This window comes from Palaemon carinicauda, chromosome 5 (genome assembly GCF_036898095.1).
Source record: "Palaemon carinicauda isolate YSFRI2023 chromosome 5, ASM3689809v2, whole genome shotgun sequence".
Lineage (NCBI taxonomy): Eukaryota > Metazoa > Arthropoda > Malacostraca > Decapoda > Palaemonidae > Palaemon > Palaemon carinicauda.
The window spans coordinates 190,221,504-190,236,503 of NC_090729.1; the positions used below are offsets into that span (position 1 = coordinate 190,221,504).

General features: G+C 36.0%; 1 protein-coding gene across 9 annotated transcripts in view; it reads right to left on the bottom strand.

Annotated features, from left to right (window-relative positions):
• LOC137641687 (caskin-2-like) overlaps nt 1-15,000 on the bottom strand; it is a 374,688-nt gene that overhangs the window by 118,953 nt on the left and 240,735 nt on the right. For 8 of the 9 annotated variants that reach the window (XM_068374485.1, XM_068374484.1, XM_068374482.1 and 5 more), the window contains exon 2: nt 1,850-2,888. The exons of the other annotated variant lie outside the window; for it this stretch is intronic. In XM_068374485.1, the coding sequence (XP_068230586.1) occupies nt 1,850-2,555 (706 nt within the window). In that variant the 5' untranslated portion in view covers nt 2,556-2,888. The remainder of the gene's footprint in view (nt 1-1,849; nt 2,889-15,000) is intronic. 9 annotated transcript variants of the gene reach the window in all.

Genomic DNA, 15,000 nt, shown 5'->3' on the forward strand with positions numbered 1-15,000 from the left:
TATGCATAAGTCAAGAATTACCATCTAGTGGTAGGATAACAAAGGAGAGAGAAAATTAAAAATGAAGAGATAATTAGGAGGGAAGAAGGAATACAAAAGGAGAGTAAAAGTCTTAAGAAAACAGAACAAGTGATACACATAGAGACAAGGATGCCATCTAGTGGTAGGATAACAAAGGAAAGAGAAATGGATAAAGGAAGAGATAATCAGAAGAGAAAGGGAATAGGAAAAGAGAGGAGAGGTGTTATAAGAAGACATAAGCAAACAAGACGTGGCCTATACAAGACAAGGAGAGAGAGAGAGGGAGAGAGAGAGAGAGAGAGAGAGAGAGAGAGAGAGAGAGAGAGAGAGAGAGAGAGAGAGAGAGAGAAGGGAAGAAGGAATTGGAAAGGAGAGGTAAAATGTTATAAGACAGAAAGCAAACGAGACGTGGGCTTTCAAGGTCGCCCACCGAGACGCCTAAAACCACTCAGGATGAACTGACTATTGAGACATTAACCTCCCCAGCGCATCCAAAAAGATCGTTTACCTTCTCCTCTTGACCCAAACGCTTCGAGAAAACCGAAAGCACGTGCCAATGTAAACAAACACACAAACAGACGGAACTATAAAGGCATTTCGAGCATCGAAACAAAAGCAAATAAGAGTCGATTCAGTCAACACTTTCACTTTAAAGGCTAATGTCAAAACCAAGGCTCTGAGGGTATGGATATACATTTACGTTATAATTTGATACCACGATATGAGGTAGGGGGGTATCCAGTAAAGTGTACAACGGAAAGAAACGGGTTAAATGTCTACCAGCTCATTCCTTCTGTGTAACTGAATTATGGGATACTTAGAATAACTTTATCATTAGGACGCTCGTGAATGGCAGAGGCAAGGGACAGTGACATTGCTCTATCGAGCAGGACAATGCACTAGAGACTGCATAATGACTTTAAAGGCCGTTCATGAATGGTAGAGGCCAGGGGCAGTCACAGTGCCCTAGCAAGCAGGACAATGCCCTAGAGACTGTATAATGACTTTAAAAGTTTAAAGGCCGTTCATGAATGGTAGAGACAAGGGACTGTGACATTGCCCTAGAAAGCAGGACAATGCCATAGAGACTAACCACATATACATACGATCAGCGCCCAAGCGCCCCCCCCCCCCCATCCCTCTCTATCCAAGCTAGGACCAGGGAGGGCCAGGCAAAGGCTGCTGATGACTCAGCAGGTAAACCTATAGGCTCCCCCAAACCCACCATCTTTGGCTTACAAGGATGGTGAAGTTGCAGCGGCCAAAGAAACTAACAAGTATGCGTGGGAATCGAACCCAAGTCTGGGGATCACTAGTCAGGGACGTTAACAAATAGGCCACCACAACCCTAAACTAACATTCAATGATATGCTTAAATTATGAAGTTTTTAAGCGAAAGTGTTTACCGTTAATTCAAATGTCACCAAAGTTACTGTTTTGAAGAATGTTACTTTATTTACAGGACAGAGCCTTTCATATTTAACATAAAATCTAAAGCCTAGTTAATCCATGGATTCATATTTTACTAAAAATGAAACGTTAACATAAGACTGCTCACATAAATAAGGATATGATACACACTAATTACCTGAAAATTAACTCAACATTGTAGCAGGAGGAATCCACTGAGTGAAATATCATTACAAAATAATACAAATTTGAAGTTGTCACTTAGTTAATAGAACATTTCATTAGAAACACTAAACTTTTAACAATTTCATCAACTCTCTCTCTCTCTCTCTCTCTCTCTCTCTCTCTCTCTCTCTCTCTCTCTCTCTCTCTCTCTCTCCAGATAGTCCTCAGGTTAAATCAACTCAACTTTACTTACGTTTGAGTAGCGACCTCCAACTTCCTCCGAAGGTTTTCATTGGCGTCTTGACGCAACCGGGGACCATACCATGATGCCCTCCTCCCCCATTGCCTATAATACTGACACCAGTGCCACACGTGGCACTTCTGGAGGAGGCCGTGGAGGAGGCTGGCGACGAAGGGTGATGGGAAACGGGGCAGTGGTTAGTGCAGTGCAAACGAGAAGGCTCGAAACAGAAGAGGCGCAAATCTTCTGCAGAAGTCCCTGCCGAATGAAGATCAGTGAAGGACAAGGACCTCCCGCAGAAGGAAGACCTAGCTATGGAGGCGCGGTCTCCGGAAGATCTCAAGGACCCTCTTTCCAGGGTGCCTCGGGTAAAAGGACCTCGGTAATCCATGAGGACTCCCCGACCCAGGGTCGCTGACCTCCCGAGAGACATCATGGCCATGCTTTCAAGGTCTGCTTCCAAATCGTCCTCCTCCACATCTTGGTCGGCCACGACACCTTCGTCCTCTTTATCCTCGGACGAAGGACGCATGAGGGGCGACGTCAAGGATGCCCTGAGCTCCGCCACCAGGGCGGCAGCCTCCTCTCCTGCCGACCACATGAGAGATTCATCACTCCTGGCGCGGGTCAGGTCCAGGTAGGAGTAGGTGGGGCCGGTGTCTGCGAAACTCTGATAGGTAGAAGACAACTCCCTTTGCTTCCCCGCCCGCGTCACCATCTTGAGAGGGCGTGCAAGTGGGCGTAATGACTGACAGCTTGTGGGAAGGGTGGCGATAAGTAGTTAAAAGTCTCATGTGTAACTATAAAATTGGGATCTGCGCGCCATCTCTGCTAAATTCTTCAAGCATATGATTTCAATTTGATTGAAAAACTAAATTCATATCACAAAAAATACATCTTTATTTATTATCTTTGTTTTCGTTTCGGGGGAATCTGTATTTTTAATATTATTATTCTTACATTCTTATCTCCATTTAGTTTCTTTGGTCTTTGCTTTTATTTTGCCCTTACATTCTTAATTTATAAATGTAAAAGACTCAAACTTCATCACCTAAAATATTTAAAGACATCGTTAACGACGATACATAATTTCATAAAAAAGATATTATATTATATTTTGCAGCACTTACAAAATGAATAGATCACATGATTCAGTTTAAAAATTATAAACGAAACAATAATCATGAAAAGTTATTTAATGAACAAAACATAAATTGATAAGAATTTTTTGGTATAATCACTTTTGATCAAAGTATTCAACGAAATGCATATTTACACCTTACACCTTATGTTCTATCGTTTGATTTAGAAGAGTGAGGTAACGTGCACCAATAAAAACACAGAGTTGAAATAAGTTACAGGGATTTTGGAGACTCAATTTGCTTTTTGGTAGAGCGATTTAGTTTAAGCATTTAGAGAGTTCGGATGATTTTGTCTAGCTTACAGAGAGAGAGAGAGAGAGAGAGAGAGAGAGAGAGAGAGAGAGAGAGAGAGAGAGAGAGAGAGAGAGAATAGGAAATGCCTTGCCAATGTCACACAATAATAATAAGAAGTTTAAGATTTCAAAGCAACTACTTAAATTATCAATCTTAACACAATACCAACAACACCTCCCCCAACACAAAAATCAAATCTTATAAACATAAACGAAATGTTGAAGTTTAAAGTCACAGAACAGCAAATGTTTTCCAAGATAAAAACGAGGGGAAATACCTTCTTCATGACTCGTCCCTGCAAATCTGTACCAGGGATCTTAGTCATGACACTACAGTGGATTTCTTTTAATTGGCAATCTTATCAAAGTGACTCTCCTTTGCATAAAAATTCCGTTGTTAAACTAATTTGCGATATTCGCGTGAAATAGGCAAAGAGATACTTAATTAAGTACTGCCCGTTAAAAGACCCTAACCTTTGACCTAGTCTGGTTTCTGAGGGTATTTTCCAGGAATGAGCATTTTATATTATTTGATATTCTTATAAAAGTGACTTCCCTTTGCATTATAACTCCGTTGTTAGATTAATAAGTGAGGTTCGCGTATAAGAGACACAACACAGACTTACTTACTTAATTACTGCCCGTTAAAAGACCTCAACCTTTGATCTGGTCTGGTTTCTGAGGGTATTTTCCAGGGATAAGAATTTACCTTAATTGGCATTCTTATATAAGTGACTTCCTTTTGCATAACAATTCCATTGTTGAACTAATAAGTGAGGTTCGCGTATAAGAGACACAACACAGGCTTACTTAATTAATCACTGCCCGTTAAAAGACCCCTAACCTTTGACCTAGTCTGGTTTCTGAGGGTCTTTCCCAGGGATAATTACCTTTGGAAAGGTCTGCCAATCTTTTGTAAGATCATTGGACAGTAGGATAAGAAAAGAGGCGTCAGCTGAAAACCATTCGCAGATCGAAAAGGTTGAAATCCTGATGAAATATACATATCTACTTTTAAGGGCAAGGAGGGGCCAGTCCTCCGTGGAGTGACCAGGGGTTATCTCGAGGCAAAACAAATAAGAGGGCCTGGAAAAAAAGGGGCGAACGTCTTTTGAATGTCTAACAGCTTAATGATAACCTTCGAGAATGGATGGGTAGCACTTCACAATATGGTCTGTAAGGCGGGAGAGGTAAGAAAACTTAATATATTGTTCAGATTCTTGTGAGTTATAAAAATGAAAATGTCAATTTTCAGTCTTGCGGTTTCTAACATTCATGTAGATTCGATATAATAAAGAGCAAGGGTCTGGCTATATATATAAATATGAGTGACCCGAAATATATCTATATATTAATATATATATATATATATATATATATATATATATATATATATATATATTTGTATATATATATACAAATATATATATATATATATATATATATATATATATATACACAGTATCTATATATTTTTGTATATATATATATATATATATATATATATATATATATATATATATATATATATTTATATATATATATATCATCGTCATCATTTCCTCGGTTAAATTTCACAAGTCGTCTCTATCTCGAGCTTTTAAAGCAATACTTCTTCATTCATCATCTCCTACTTCACGTTTCATAATCCTCAGCCATGTAGGGTTGGGTATTCCAACTCTTCCAGTGCCTTATGAAGCCCACTTAAACGGCACGCTGAGCTCTCCTCGTCCCTCGGAAGAGGAGAGTAGTCATACCCTGGAGAATGAGGTGTGTGTGTACATATCTATCCGCATATTTAGCAGTCACTTTTTCATATGTAAAGTCTTCTATTAACGGATACCTTCTTTAGAAGGACTTGCTTTGGCTTTTGGGGTAGAATGTAGTCCCGATCGGCTGCCCTGCCTGACATCGCTTTAGACCCCGGTAGCGTACGTTCATGTATTATTATTATTATTATTATTATTTTTATCATTTGCTAAGCTGCAACCCTAGTTGGAAAAGCAGGAAGACCATGGTACAGAGGTTATGGCACTAACTAAGACTAGAGAACAATGGTTTGGTTTCGGAGTGTCGTTCTCCTAGAAGAACTGCTTACCATAGCTAAAGAGTCCCTTCTACCCTTACCAAGAGGAAAGTAGCCACTGACCAATTACAATGCAGTAGTTAACCCCTTGAGAGAATAAAAATTGTTTAGTAATCTCAGTGTTGTCAGGTGTATGAGGACAGAGGAGAATGTCTAAAGAATAGGCCAGACTATTCGGTGTGTGTGTGTAGGCAAAGGGGAAAATGAACCGTAAGCAGGGAGAATGATCCAATGTATTACTGTCTGGCCAGTCAAAGGACCCCATAACTCTCTAGCGGTAGTATCTCAACGGGTGGCTGGTGCCCTGGCCAACCTACTACCTGTGTCACTCGCCAGCGTCCTTCCTCCCAGCAGCGAGGAGACTTGGAGGGTTAGATAACCAGTTCGAAATGTACAGTAGTCTGAATAATGGCTAAACATTAGCGCAATAAACACGGAATGAATTCCTTGATAAGGCGTTAAAACGAATCCCAGCCAAGCCTCGATAAACTACTCCAAAGAAGACTGACAAATATGGACCCTAAAGCCTTAATTATCGCCTTTCCATAAGATGACCCGTAAGATCTGGTGAATTCACCCAAGCGAACTTAACGAGGAAGATATCCGGTATCAAATTGCCCGGATTACTCCTTCAAGGGGTTAATATAAATTCCCTTCTTCTCCTCCCCTCGGGGTATCGAACTTTGGCCCCACCCCCGAAAAATCTGGAGGATCTACATCCTGAACAAGGGCCAAATGAGGAACCACTCGAAAAAAAAAAATCCCACCTATTAATTAAATCGGTTCTTTTAATGGCCAAATCACCCTCCACCCAAAAGTTTCAGAGAGAATTTCACTCTCTTCTGAAAAAGGTCTACTAACACTTGATAAGCCAACGTCCAGACAGGAAGCTTTGTCGAGGTATTTTATTTCGGGTTAATTATACAGTGCAAACAATTTTTATTCTTAAAATCCCTTAGGAGCAATTTCCTTGATGAAAAAATTATATTTTCTTCGAATATTTTGTAAGTGGATTTGGGGATTTCATTATTTTCGGACGTGTATAGCTACGGTTGGAATGAAAAATTGTTAATGGACTTCAAAAGAAGAAAAAATTTTCTCCTGAATATGTCGAAAAATCGTTATTGGACTTCAAAAGAAGAAACAATTTTCTCCTGAATATGTTGAAAAATCGTTATTGGACTTCAAAAGAAGAAACAATTTTCTCTTGAATATGTTGAAAAATCGTTATTGGACTTCAAAAGAAGAAAAAATTTTCTCCTGAATATGTCGAAAAATCGTTATTGGACTTCAAAAGAAGAAACAATTTTCTCCTGAATATGTTGAAAAATCGTTATTGGACTTCAAAAGAAGAAACAATTTTCTCTTGAATATGTTGAAAAATCGTTATTGGACTTCAAAAGAAGAAACAATTTTCTCCTGAATATGTTGAAAAATCGTTATTGGACTTCAAAAGAAGAAACAATTTTCTCTTGAATATGTTGAAAAATCGTTATTGGACTTCAAAAGAAGAAACAATTTTCTCCTGAATATGTTGAAAAATCGTTATTGGACTTCAAAAGAAGAAACAATTTTCTCTTGAATATGTTGAAAAATCGTTATTGGACTTCAAAAGAAGAAACAATTTTCTCCTGAATATGTTGAAAAATCGTTATTGGACTTCAAAAGAAGAAACAATTTTCTCCTGAATATGTTGAAAAATCGTTATTGGACTTCAAAAGAAGAAACAATTTTCTCCTGAATGATATGTTCTTTAAGTTACTACATGTAATTTTGGAGGTACAATTGTATTCGACTGTTTATCCCTTGCAACCTATATAAAATCATATTAATTAATAGCCACAGAATCATCATTGTGATGAGACCTTTTATGAAGAAAAAAAAATGCATAATTGTAAAATGTATAATTATGAACTTAAAGGAAAATTGCACTATAAACCTTTAAAAAATTTGATCAAAGTATAATACCTATCAACCATATTCTCGTCTAATAAAGGCTTTTAGCCTTTAATGGCTGAAAATCAAATTTATTTCTGAATACAAAATTTAATTCTAAGATTAATTTTTTCAAGTTGATATACCAGGTGTTCATGACGTAAAATATCTATCATGCGAAACATTATAGTTTTTTATAGTCTATATATGACATATCTGTTTTAATATTGTTATTAAACTATTTTATTTAAATTGTTCATTACTACTTATATCATTTATTTATTTCCTTATTTCCTTTCCTCACTGGGCTATTTTTCCCTGTTAGAGCCCTTAGGTTTATAGCATCTTGCTTTTCCAACTAGGGTTGTAGCTTAGCTAATAATAATAATAATAATAATAATAATAATAATAATAATAATAATAATACAAAACTTTCAACTGGGCTCCACTAGCCACTAGAAAATTGGAAAAATGGCTGAGGACTATGAAACGTGAAGTAAGAGATGACGAATGAAGAAGTATTGATTTAAAATCTCAAGATAGAGACTGGTGAAATCTAACCGAGGCCCCTTGCGTCAATAGGCGTAGGAGAAGATGATGATGATAATAATAAAAGAAAGCGTAGGGAAAATCATGAAAATTACTTATGTGAAGAGATTTGCTCGGTACCCCTATATAGCACATTATCTCATCTAATGGATTAATCACGAGATTTTGCAAACCACCCACAATGATATCGCATAAGAACTTTGCACACTCACTGGTTTGGGGCAAGCTGTATAGATCTCTCTCTCTCTCTCTCTCTCTCTCTCTCTCTCTCTCTCTCTCTCTCTCTCTCTCTCTCTCTCTTCTTCTTCTTCTATGAACGTGCTTTTTTTTCCATTTGTACGGGGTAAATACGGTTGCCTTCTTTTTGAAGGACTTTGCTTTGTCTTTGGGGTAGACCGTAGTCCCGATCGGCTGCCCTGCCTGACATCGCTTAGACCCCGGTTACGAGTTTACTCTTTACTCAATGTACTGTAATTACTGTTTTGACATTGTTACTATTTTTCGAATGATTCATTGTTCATTTGTTCTCATCATTCATTTATTTCCTTATTTCCTTTCCTCACTGGGCTATTTTTCCCTATTGGAGCCCTTGGGCTTATAGCATCTTGCTTACCAACTAGGGTTGTAGCTTGGCTAATAAAAATAATAATAATAATAATAATAATAATATCATTATTATTTATTATTATCATAATCATTTTTATTATTATTATTATTATTATTATCATTATTATTACTATTATTATTATTATTATTATTATTATTACTAGGTAAGCCACAACCCTAGGATATTTTTCCCTGTTGGAGCCCTTGGGATTATAGCATCCTGCTTTTACAACTAGGGTTGTAGCTTAGCAATTAATAATGATAATAATACAAAGTACCATTTTTCGTACTTTCCAATTACACATCCGACCCCTGAACCGGTCGAACGGGGAAGCAGGTGCTTCGAAGCGTTCGAATCCTTAATCATTTTGCCTAATCTGACCACCACCAGCTTGGGCCTACCCCAAAATCGGCGATATCTACTTTACAAACCATTAAAATCCAATAATTCTAAATTCTACGCTTCAATTCGAGGTTTTCGTCTACCTGATCTAGATTCATCCTTTTTTAGCTTTAAATAATATATATATATATATATATATATATATATATATATATATATATATATATATATATAAATATATATATATATATATATATATATATATATATATATATAATATATACATATATTTATCATTATATATATATAATATATGTTATAATATATTATATATATATATATATATATATATATATATATATATGTGTGTGTGTGTGTATGTGTGTCTGTGTGTGTGTTTTCTGATAAGATTCAATACTACACAGTATTCTAAAATTTTATTCCAGATTATGGAAAGATCTTGATAAGGTTTAATACCACACAGCATTCTATAAGATTTATTCCAGTTATGACCAGATTGTGGAATGAAATACCACACAGTATTTTATAAGTTTCATTCCAGTTATGACCAGATTGTGGAATGATCTTGATAAGATTTAATACCACACAATATTCTATAAGATTTATTCCAGTTATGACCAGATTGTGGAATGATCTTGATAAGGTTTAATACCACACAGTATTTTATAAGTTTTATTCCAGTTATGACCGATTGTGGAATGATCTTCCTAATCAGGCAGTTGAATCGGTGGAACTTCATAATTTCACACTTGCAGCGAATGTATTTGTTAAACAGGCTGATATTAGTCTCTATTATAATGATGTTACTGATCCTAAGATTCACGTTTCAAATATTATCTATTTATTTCCTCATTTCTTTTCCTCACTGGGCTATTTTGCCCTGTTGGAGCCCTTGGGCTTATAGCATCTTGCTTTTCCCACTAAGATTGTACATTAGTTAGTAATAATAATAGAGAATACTATATAGTTATTACCAAATTTTAATTTAAGAATACTGTTGTCAAAAGTAACAGGAACATGATTCAATATAATTCTAAATTCTAAATCATTATAAACATATCAAAATTTGTGAAAAATTCAAATTATATAAAATTTACAAAGAAACTTTAATTTAAGAATACTGTTGTCAAAAGTAACAAGAACATGATTCAATATATTTCTAAATTCTAAATCATTATAAAAAAAAACATATCAAAATTTGTGAAAAATGCAAATTACATAAAATTTACAAAGAAATAAAAAATAGCGCAAAATTAAATATATAATTAAAATTACCGAACGCTACTCAACCAAACCAAGCTTAAAAATACCTTAATAATTAATATTTAAGACTAAACAAAATCAGATGATTCTCAAAGACGAAAGAACGGTAGCAGCAGACGAGACAGGCCGTGAGTAGGCCTATTTAGCAAATCCTCGCCTGGGTAGAGAAAGAGAGAAGAGAGACGAGGAGCAGGTGATACTATAATGTGGAAGAAGGGATGGAGGTTGTTGGTGAGAGGGAAGTAAGCAAGGGGAGAGGGGGAGAGAGGGAGGGAGAGGTTTAAGAATGACCGTCAGACCCCGCAGGTCAAAATACCCAGTCGAGGACTATTGTGTCAATCTGCCCCGCAGCTGAGAGAGAGAGAGAGAGAGAGAGAGAGAGAGAGAGAGAGAGAGATTTAACTGGCGAACGAAGTATAGGAAAGTATTGGGATAACTTACTTGAGACTAAATTTACTGACAACATTATTGAGAGAGAGAGAGAGAGAGAGAGAGAGAGAGAGAGAGAGAGAGAGAGAGAGAGAGAGATTAAACTAAGGAACAAATGCATGGGAAAATATTGGGATAATTTGCCATAAACTAAATTTACTGACGCCATTACTGGAGAGAACAATGTTGAATATCAATGCCAAAATGTACTAATAAGATCAAGTTCTCAAATCAAATCTGTTAATATAAGAGAAAGAAAAAATTGTACCATACATGAAGACATACTGAGAATTAAGGATGAGACAGAGACAATAATTTCCTAGCAAAATAAAAATGGAATCAGGTATATTTCTTAAAAGAATATAATTATAAAATGGACTACCGGGATTAATTTAAGAAGTTCGCAGACGCAAATACGTGAATGACTTTTTTTTTCGATTTGATACTACTACTACTACTACTACTACTACTACTAATAATAATAATAATAATAATGATGATAACTCGGAATCCTCCACTATAAATATCACCCAGTCGAACTGGAGGACTGTGATAGAGAAAAGGAAATAATAATAATAATCAAATACTACTACTACTACTACTACTACTACTAATAATAATAATAATAATAATAATAATAATAATAATAATAATAATAATAATAACAAAAACATAAGCAGATAGTACTGTGATGTTCCACCTCTCTACTGCTTTGAAGATGAACACACTTCACACTTCACAGTCCCATATTCCGAGCCTAGTGCTTGGCGGAAATTCTACCCACGAGGTATGTACGGTTAAGCCTCAAGGCGAATAACAAAGTTTAAGCAGCTTAGCTCAAACTCTGATCAATAACCATAAAGGAATTAAAACGTATGGAATCGAAAGGTATTAGTAACTAAATTAACGGACCCTGGGTCTGAGTGTACCAATAGATGATCTTAAAGCTTTGGAAATTTCAAAACAACGGGATAAACTTGGTTTTGCTGTTAATTTCCATAAAAAAAATCCGCTGTAATAATAATAATAATAATAATAATAATAATAATAATAATAATAATAATAATAATAATAATAATAATAACAATTTGTGGTTGAAAGTAATATTTGATATTTCATACATAGTGGATCTTTATTAATTTCAATAATAATAATAATAATAATAATAATAATTTGTGGTTAAAAGTAATATTTGATATTTCATACATAGTGGATCTTTATTAATTTCAATAATAATAATAATAATAATAATTCGTGGTTGAAAGTAATATTTGATATTTCATACATAGTGGATCTTTATTAATTTCAATCATATTGAAATAACTGCCAGCTAAATATATTCATATACCTATAAAACAGCGGTGGCCTATGTCATAATGTCCCTGATTGGTGATCGCCAGACTATGGTTCGATTCCCTCTAAAACTCTTTAGTTTCTTTGGTCGCTGCAACCTCACTATCCTTGTGAGCTGAGGATGAGGGATTTGGGGGAGCCATCAGCAGCCATTGCCTGGCCCTCCCTGGTCCTAGCTTGGGTAGAGAGAGGGCTTGGGCGCTGATCATATGCTAAATGGTCAGGGCAATATCACTGTCCCTTGCCTCTGCCATTCATGAGCCGTCTTTAAAACTTTAAAACACTGTAAACTAGAAAGAAAATGAGTCACCCTAAGGTAATTGAAGAATGAACGTAGTGTCAATACTCATAACAAAACAATGCAAAAATGACTCAGGTCTAAGAGAGAGAGAGAGAGAGAGAGAGAGAGACTCAAACCAAAGTCAGTGATCTCCACTTATATGGAGTCGACAACTAACAAATGCAGGAGAGAGAGAGAGAGAGAGAGAGAGAGAGAGAGAGAGAGGAGAGAGAGAGAGAGAGAGAGAGAGAGAGAGTCATGCGATCCCAAATTGCCTGGCGGGTGTTCTTAAAACCGGACACCATTCACAACAAGGCGCCCATCTACACCCACCATCGGAGAAGCCACAACTCACTTGTCCTCTCCCTTTTTACAGAATGAATTTAGTTTCACTCTTTTCTTCTCCAAGTTCGTTCAGCTGGGCTCCACAAGGCACTAGAAGATATGGAAGACTCAGGCCTACATGGCTGAGGACTATGAAGCGCGAAGCAGGAGATGATGAATGTAGAAGTATTCAATTAAAAGCCCAGGATAAAGACGACTGGCGAAATCTAACCGAGGCCCTTTGCGTTGATAGGCGTAGGAGGAGATGATGATGATGATGATGATGATGATGAATCCTACCAAGTTCCACAACAACAACAATACCAACAACATCAACAACAACAAATGCAACTGAAGACCCAGGCCCACGTGGCTGAGGACTATGAAGCGCGAAGTAGATGAGAATGGAGAAGTATTGGATTAAAAGCCCAGGATAGAGACGACTGGCGAAATCTAACCGAGGCCCTTTGCATTAATAGGAGTAGGAGGAGATGATGATGATGATGATGTATACTACCAAGTTTCACTACAACAACAACAATACCAACAACAACAACAATAACAACAAATGCAACCGTTTCTAGAAGTCTATCTACTGAGTTATCAGCAGCCATTGCTTGGTCCTCCTTGGTCCTGGCTTGGGTGGAGAGGGGGCTTTGCACTGATCATATGTATATATAGACTGTCTATAGGGCATTGTCCTGCTTGATAAGGCAATGTTATTCTCTTGCCTTTGCCATTCATGAGAGGCATTTAAACCTTTATACACGTCCTTCTTCATATCTTGGGCATGGCTATTTTTCATTACCACGCTAGCCATTGCTGATTGGTGATGGTGGGAGGCTTTTATCTGATCGTTCACAGCAAACCAACCTAGTATGGGTGTCCCTGACTAGTACAGCTTTGCTGATCATGGTAATACACAAATCCTCTCACCACGTTAAGGTATCTCCTCTCAGAAAGTACGATTAACATGATGATGTTAATTACTGCAAATATTGAATGCACAGATATTTTAACACTATTGGAATATCAGATTATTATTATTATTATTATTATTAAATGCTAAGCTACAACCCTAGTTGGAAAAGCAGGATACTATAAGCCCAGGGGCCCCAACAGGGAAAATAGCCCAGTAAGGAAATGAAATAAGGAAATAAGAAAAAATAAAATATTTTAGGAATAGTAACAATTTTAAAATAAATATTTCCTATTTAAACTATAAAAACTTTTACAGAACAAGAGGAAGAAAAACTAGATAGAAAAGTGTACCCTCAAGCAAGATAACTCTAACCCAAGGCAGTGTAAGACCATGGTACAGAGGCTATGGCACTACCCAAGAATAGAGAACAATAATTTGATTCTGGAGTGTCCTTCTCCTAGAAGAGCTGCTTACCATAGCTAAAGAGTCTCTTCTACCCTTACCAAGAGGAAAGTAGCCACTGAACAATTACAGTGCAGTAATTAACCCCTTGGGTGAAGAAGAATTGAATCCCGTTTTTCATTGACAAAGTCTGTTATATTATGAAAATACGAGGATAGCGCCAATCAATATTTATCATATCATGTGAAATAAATTTATCCATAGTAACTTAATTCTCTAAACCTTTTAAAATTATTAATACCAAGTTACTCTTTATCTATGCCATAGAAAAAATAACTATGAAAAATAAAATGAATAGCAAGTATATATGAAGCGGATTTCTTATATATCTATTACAACGATAACTTGACAAACTCCAGATGGAACTTCCTCAAAAAAAAAAAAAAAAAAAAAAAAAAAAAAAAAAAAAAAAAAAAAAAACTGGAAACGTTTGGTAATAATAAACTTAATAAAACACGCCAATTAGGACACAAGACAACTGCAAGATGTCCTAAAACCATTAAAAAAAAAAACTTCTCATCCACCCTATTCGTGTGGGTGGACTATGGCATCTTAACTTTTCCCATCACTTGGAGAAATGTGTGAGAGAGGAGAGAGAGAGAGAGAGAGAGAGAGAGAGAGAGAGAGAGGAGAGAGAGAGAGAGAGAGAGGAGAGTTCTTCTACAGCCCTCTTGAACAAGTGGCCAAGGGAATAGTATTACAAAACGCAGGATGTTTCGTATTGTCCTCCTTCCTTCTGATTTCATGGGAAAGAAAAGAAAGGAGTTTAAATTAAAGTCATTATAAATTCAATAATACAACATGCCCATGTCTATTAATCTTGAGTATTAAAATCCACAATTAAATGCGTTGTATTTTTAAAGTGCTGAAGAGGCACTTTGAAAATAAGTGCGAAAGCTCCTGCTATTTTTAAATATAAAAGGAGTATAATTGTGGATTTTAAATCCCTAAAGTCATTATACTTACGTTTTTTCTTCGCCCCGATGGGAATAGTTTTGTTTATCGGTCATAAGTAATAATAATAATAATAATAATAATAATAATAATCAAAGATCTTAATTGGGGGAAACTTTTTAATGCAATCACAACATAATGCATTGCATTTTGTACTTTCCGTGAAGACAAATATTATTATTATTATTATTATTATTATTA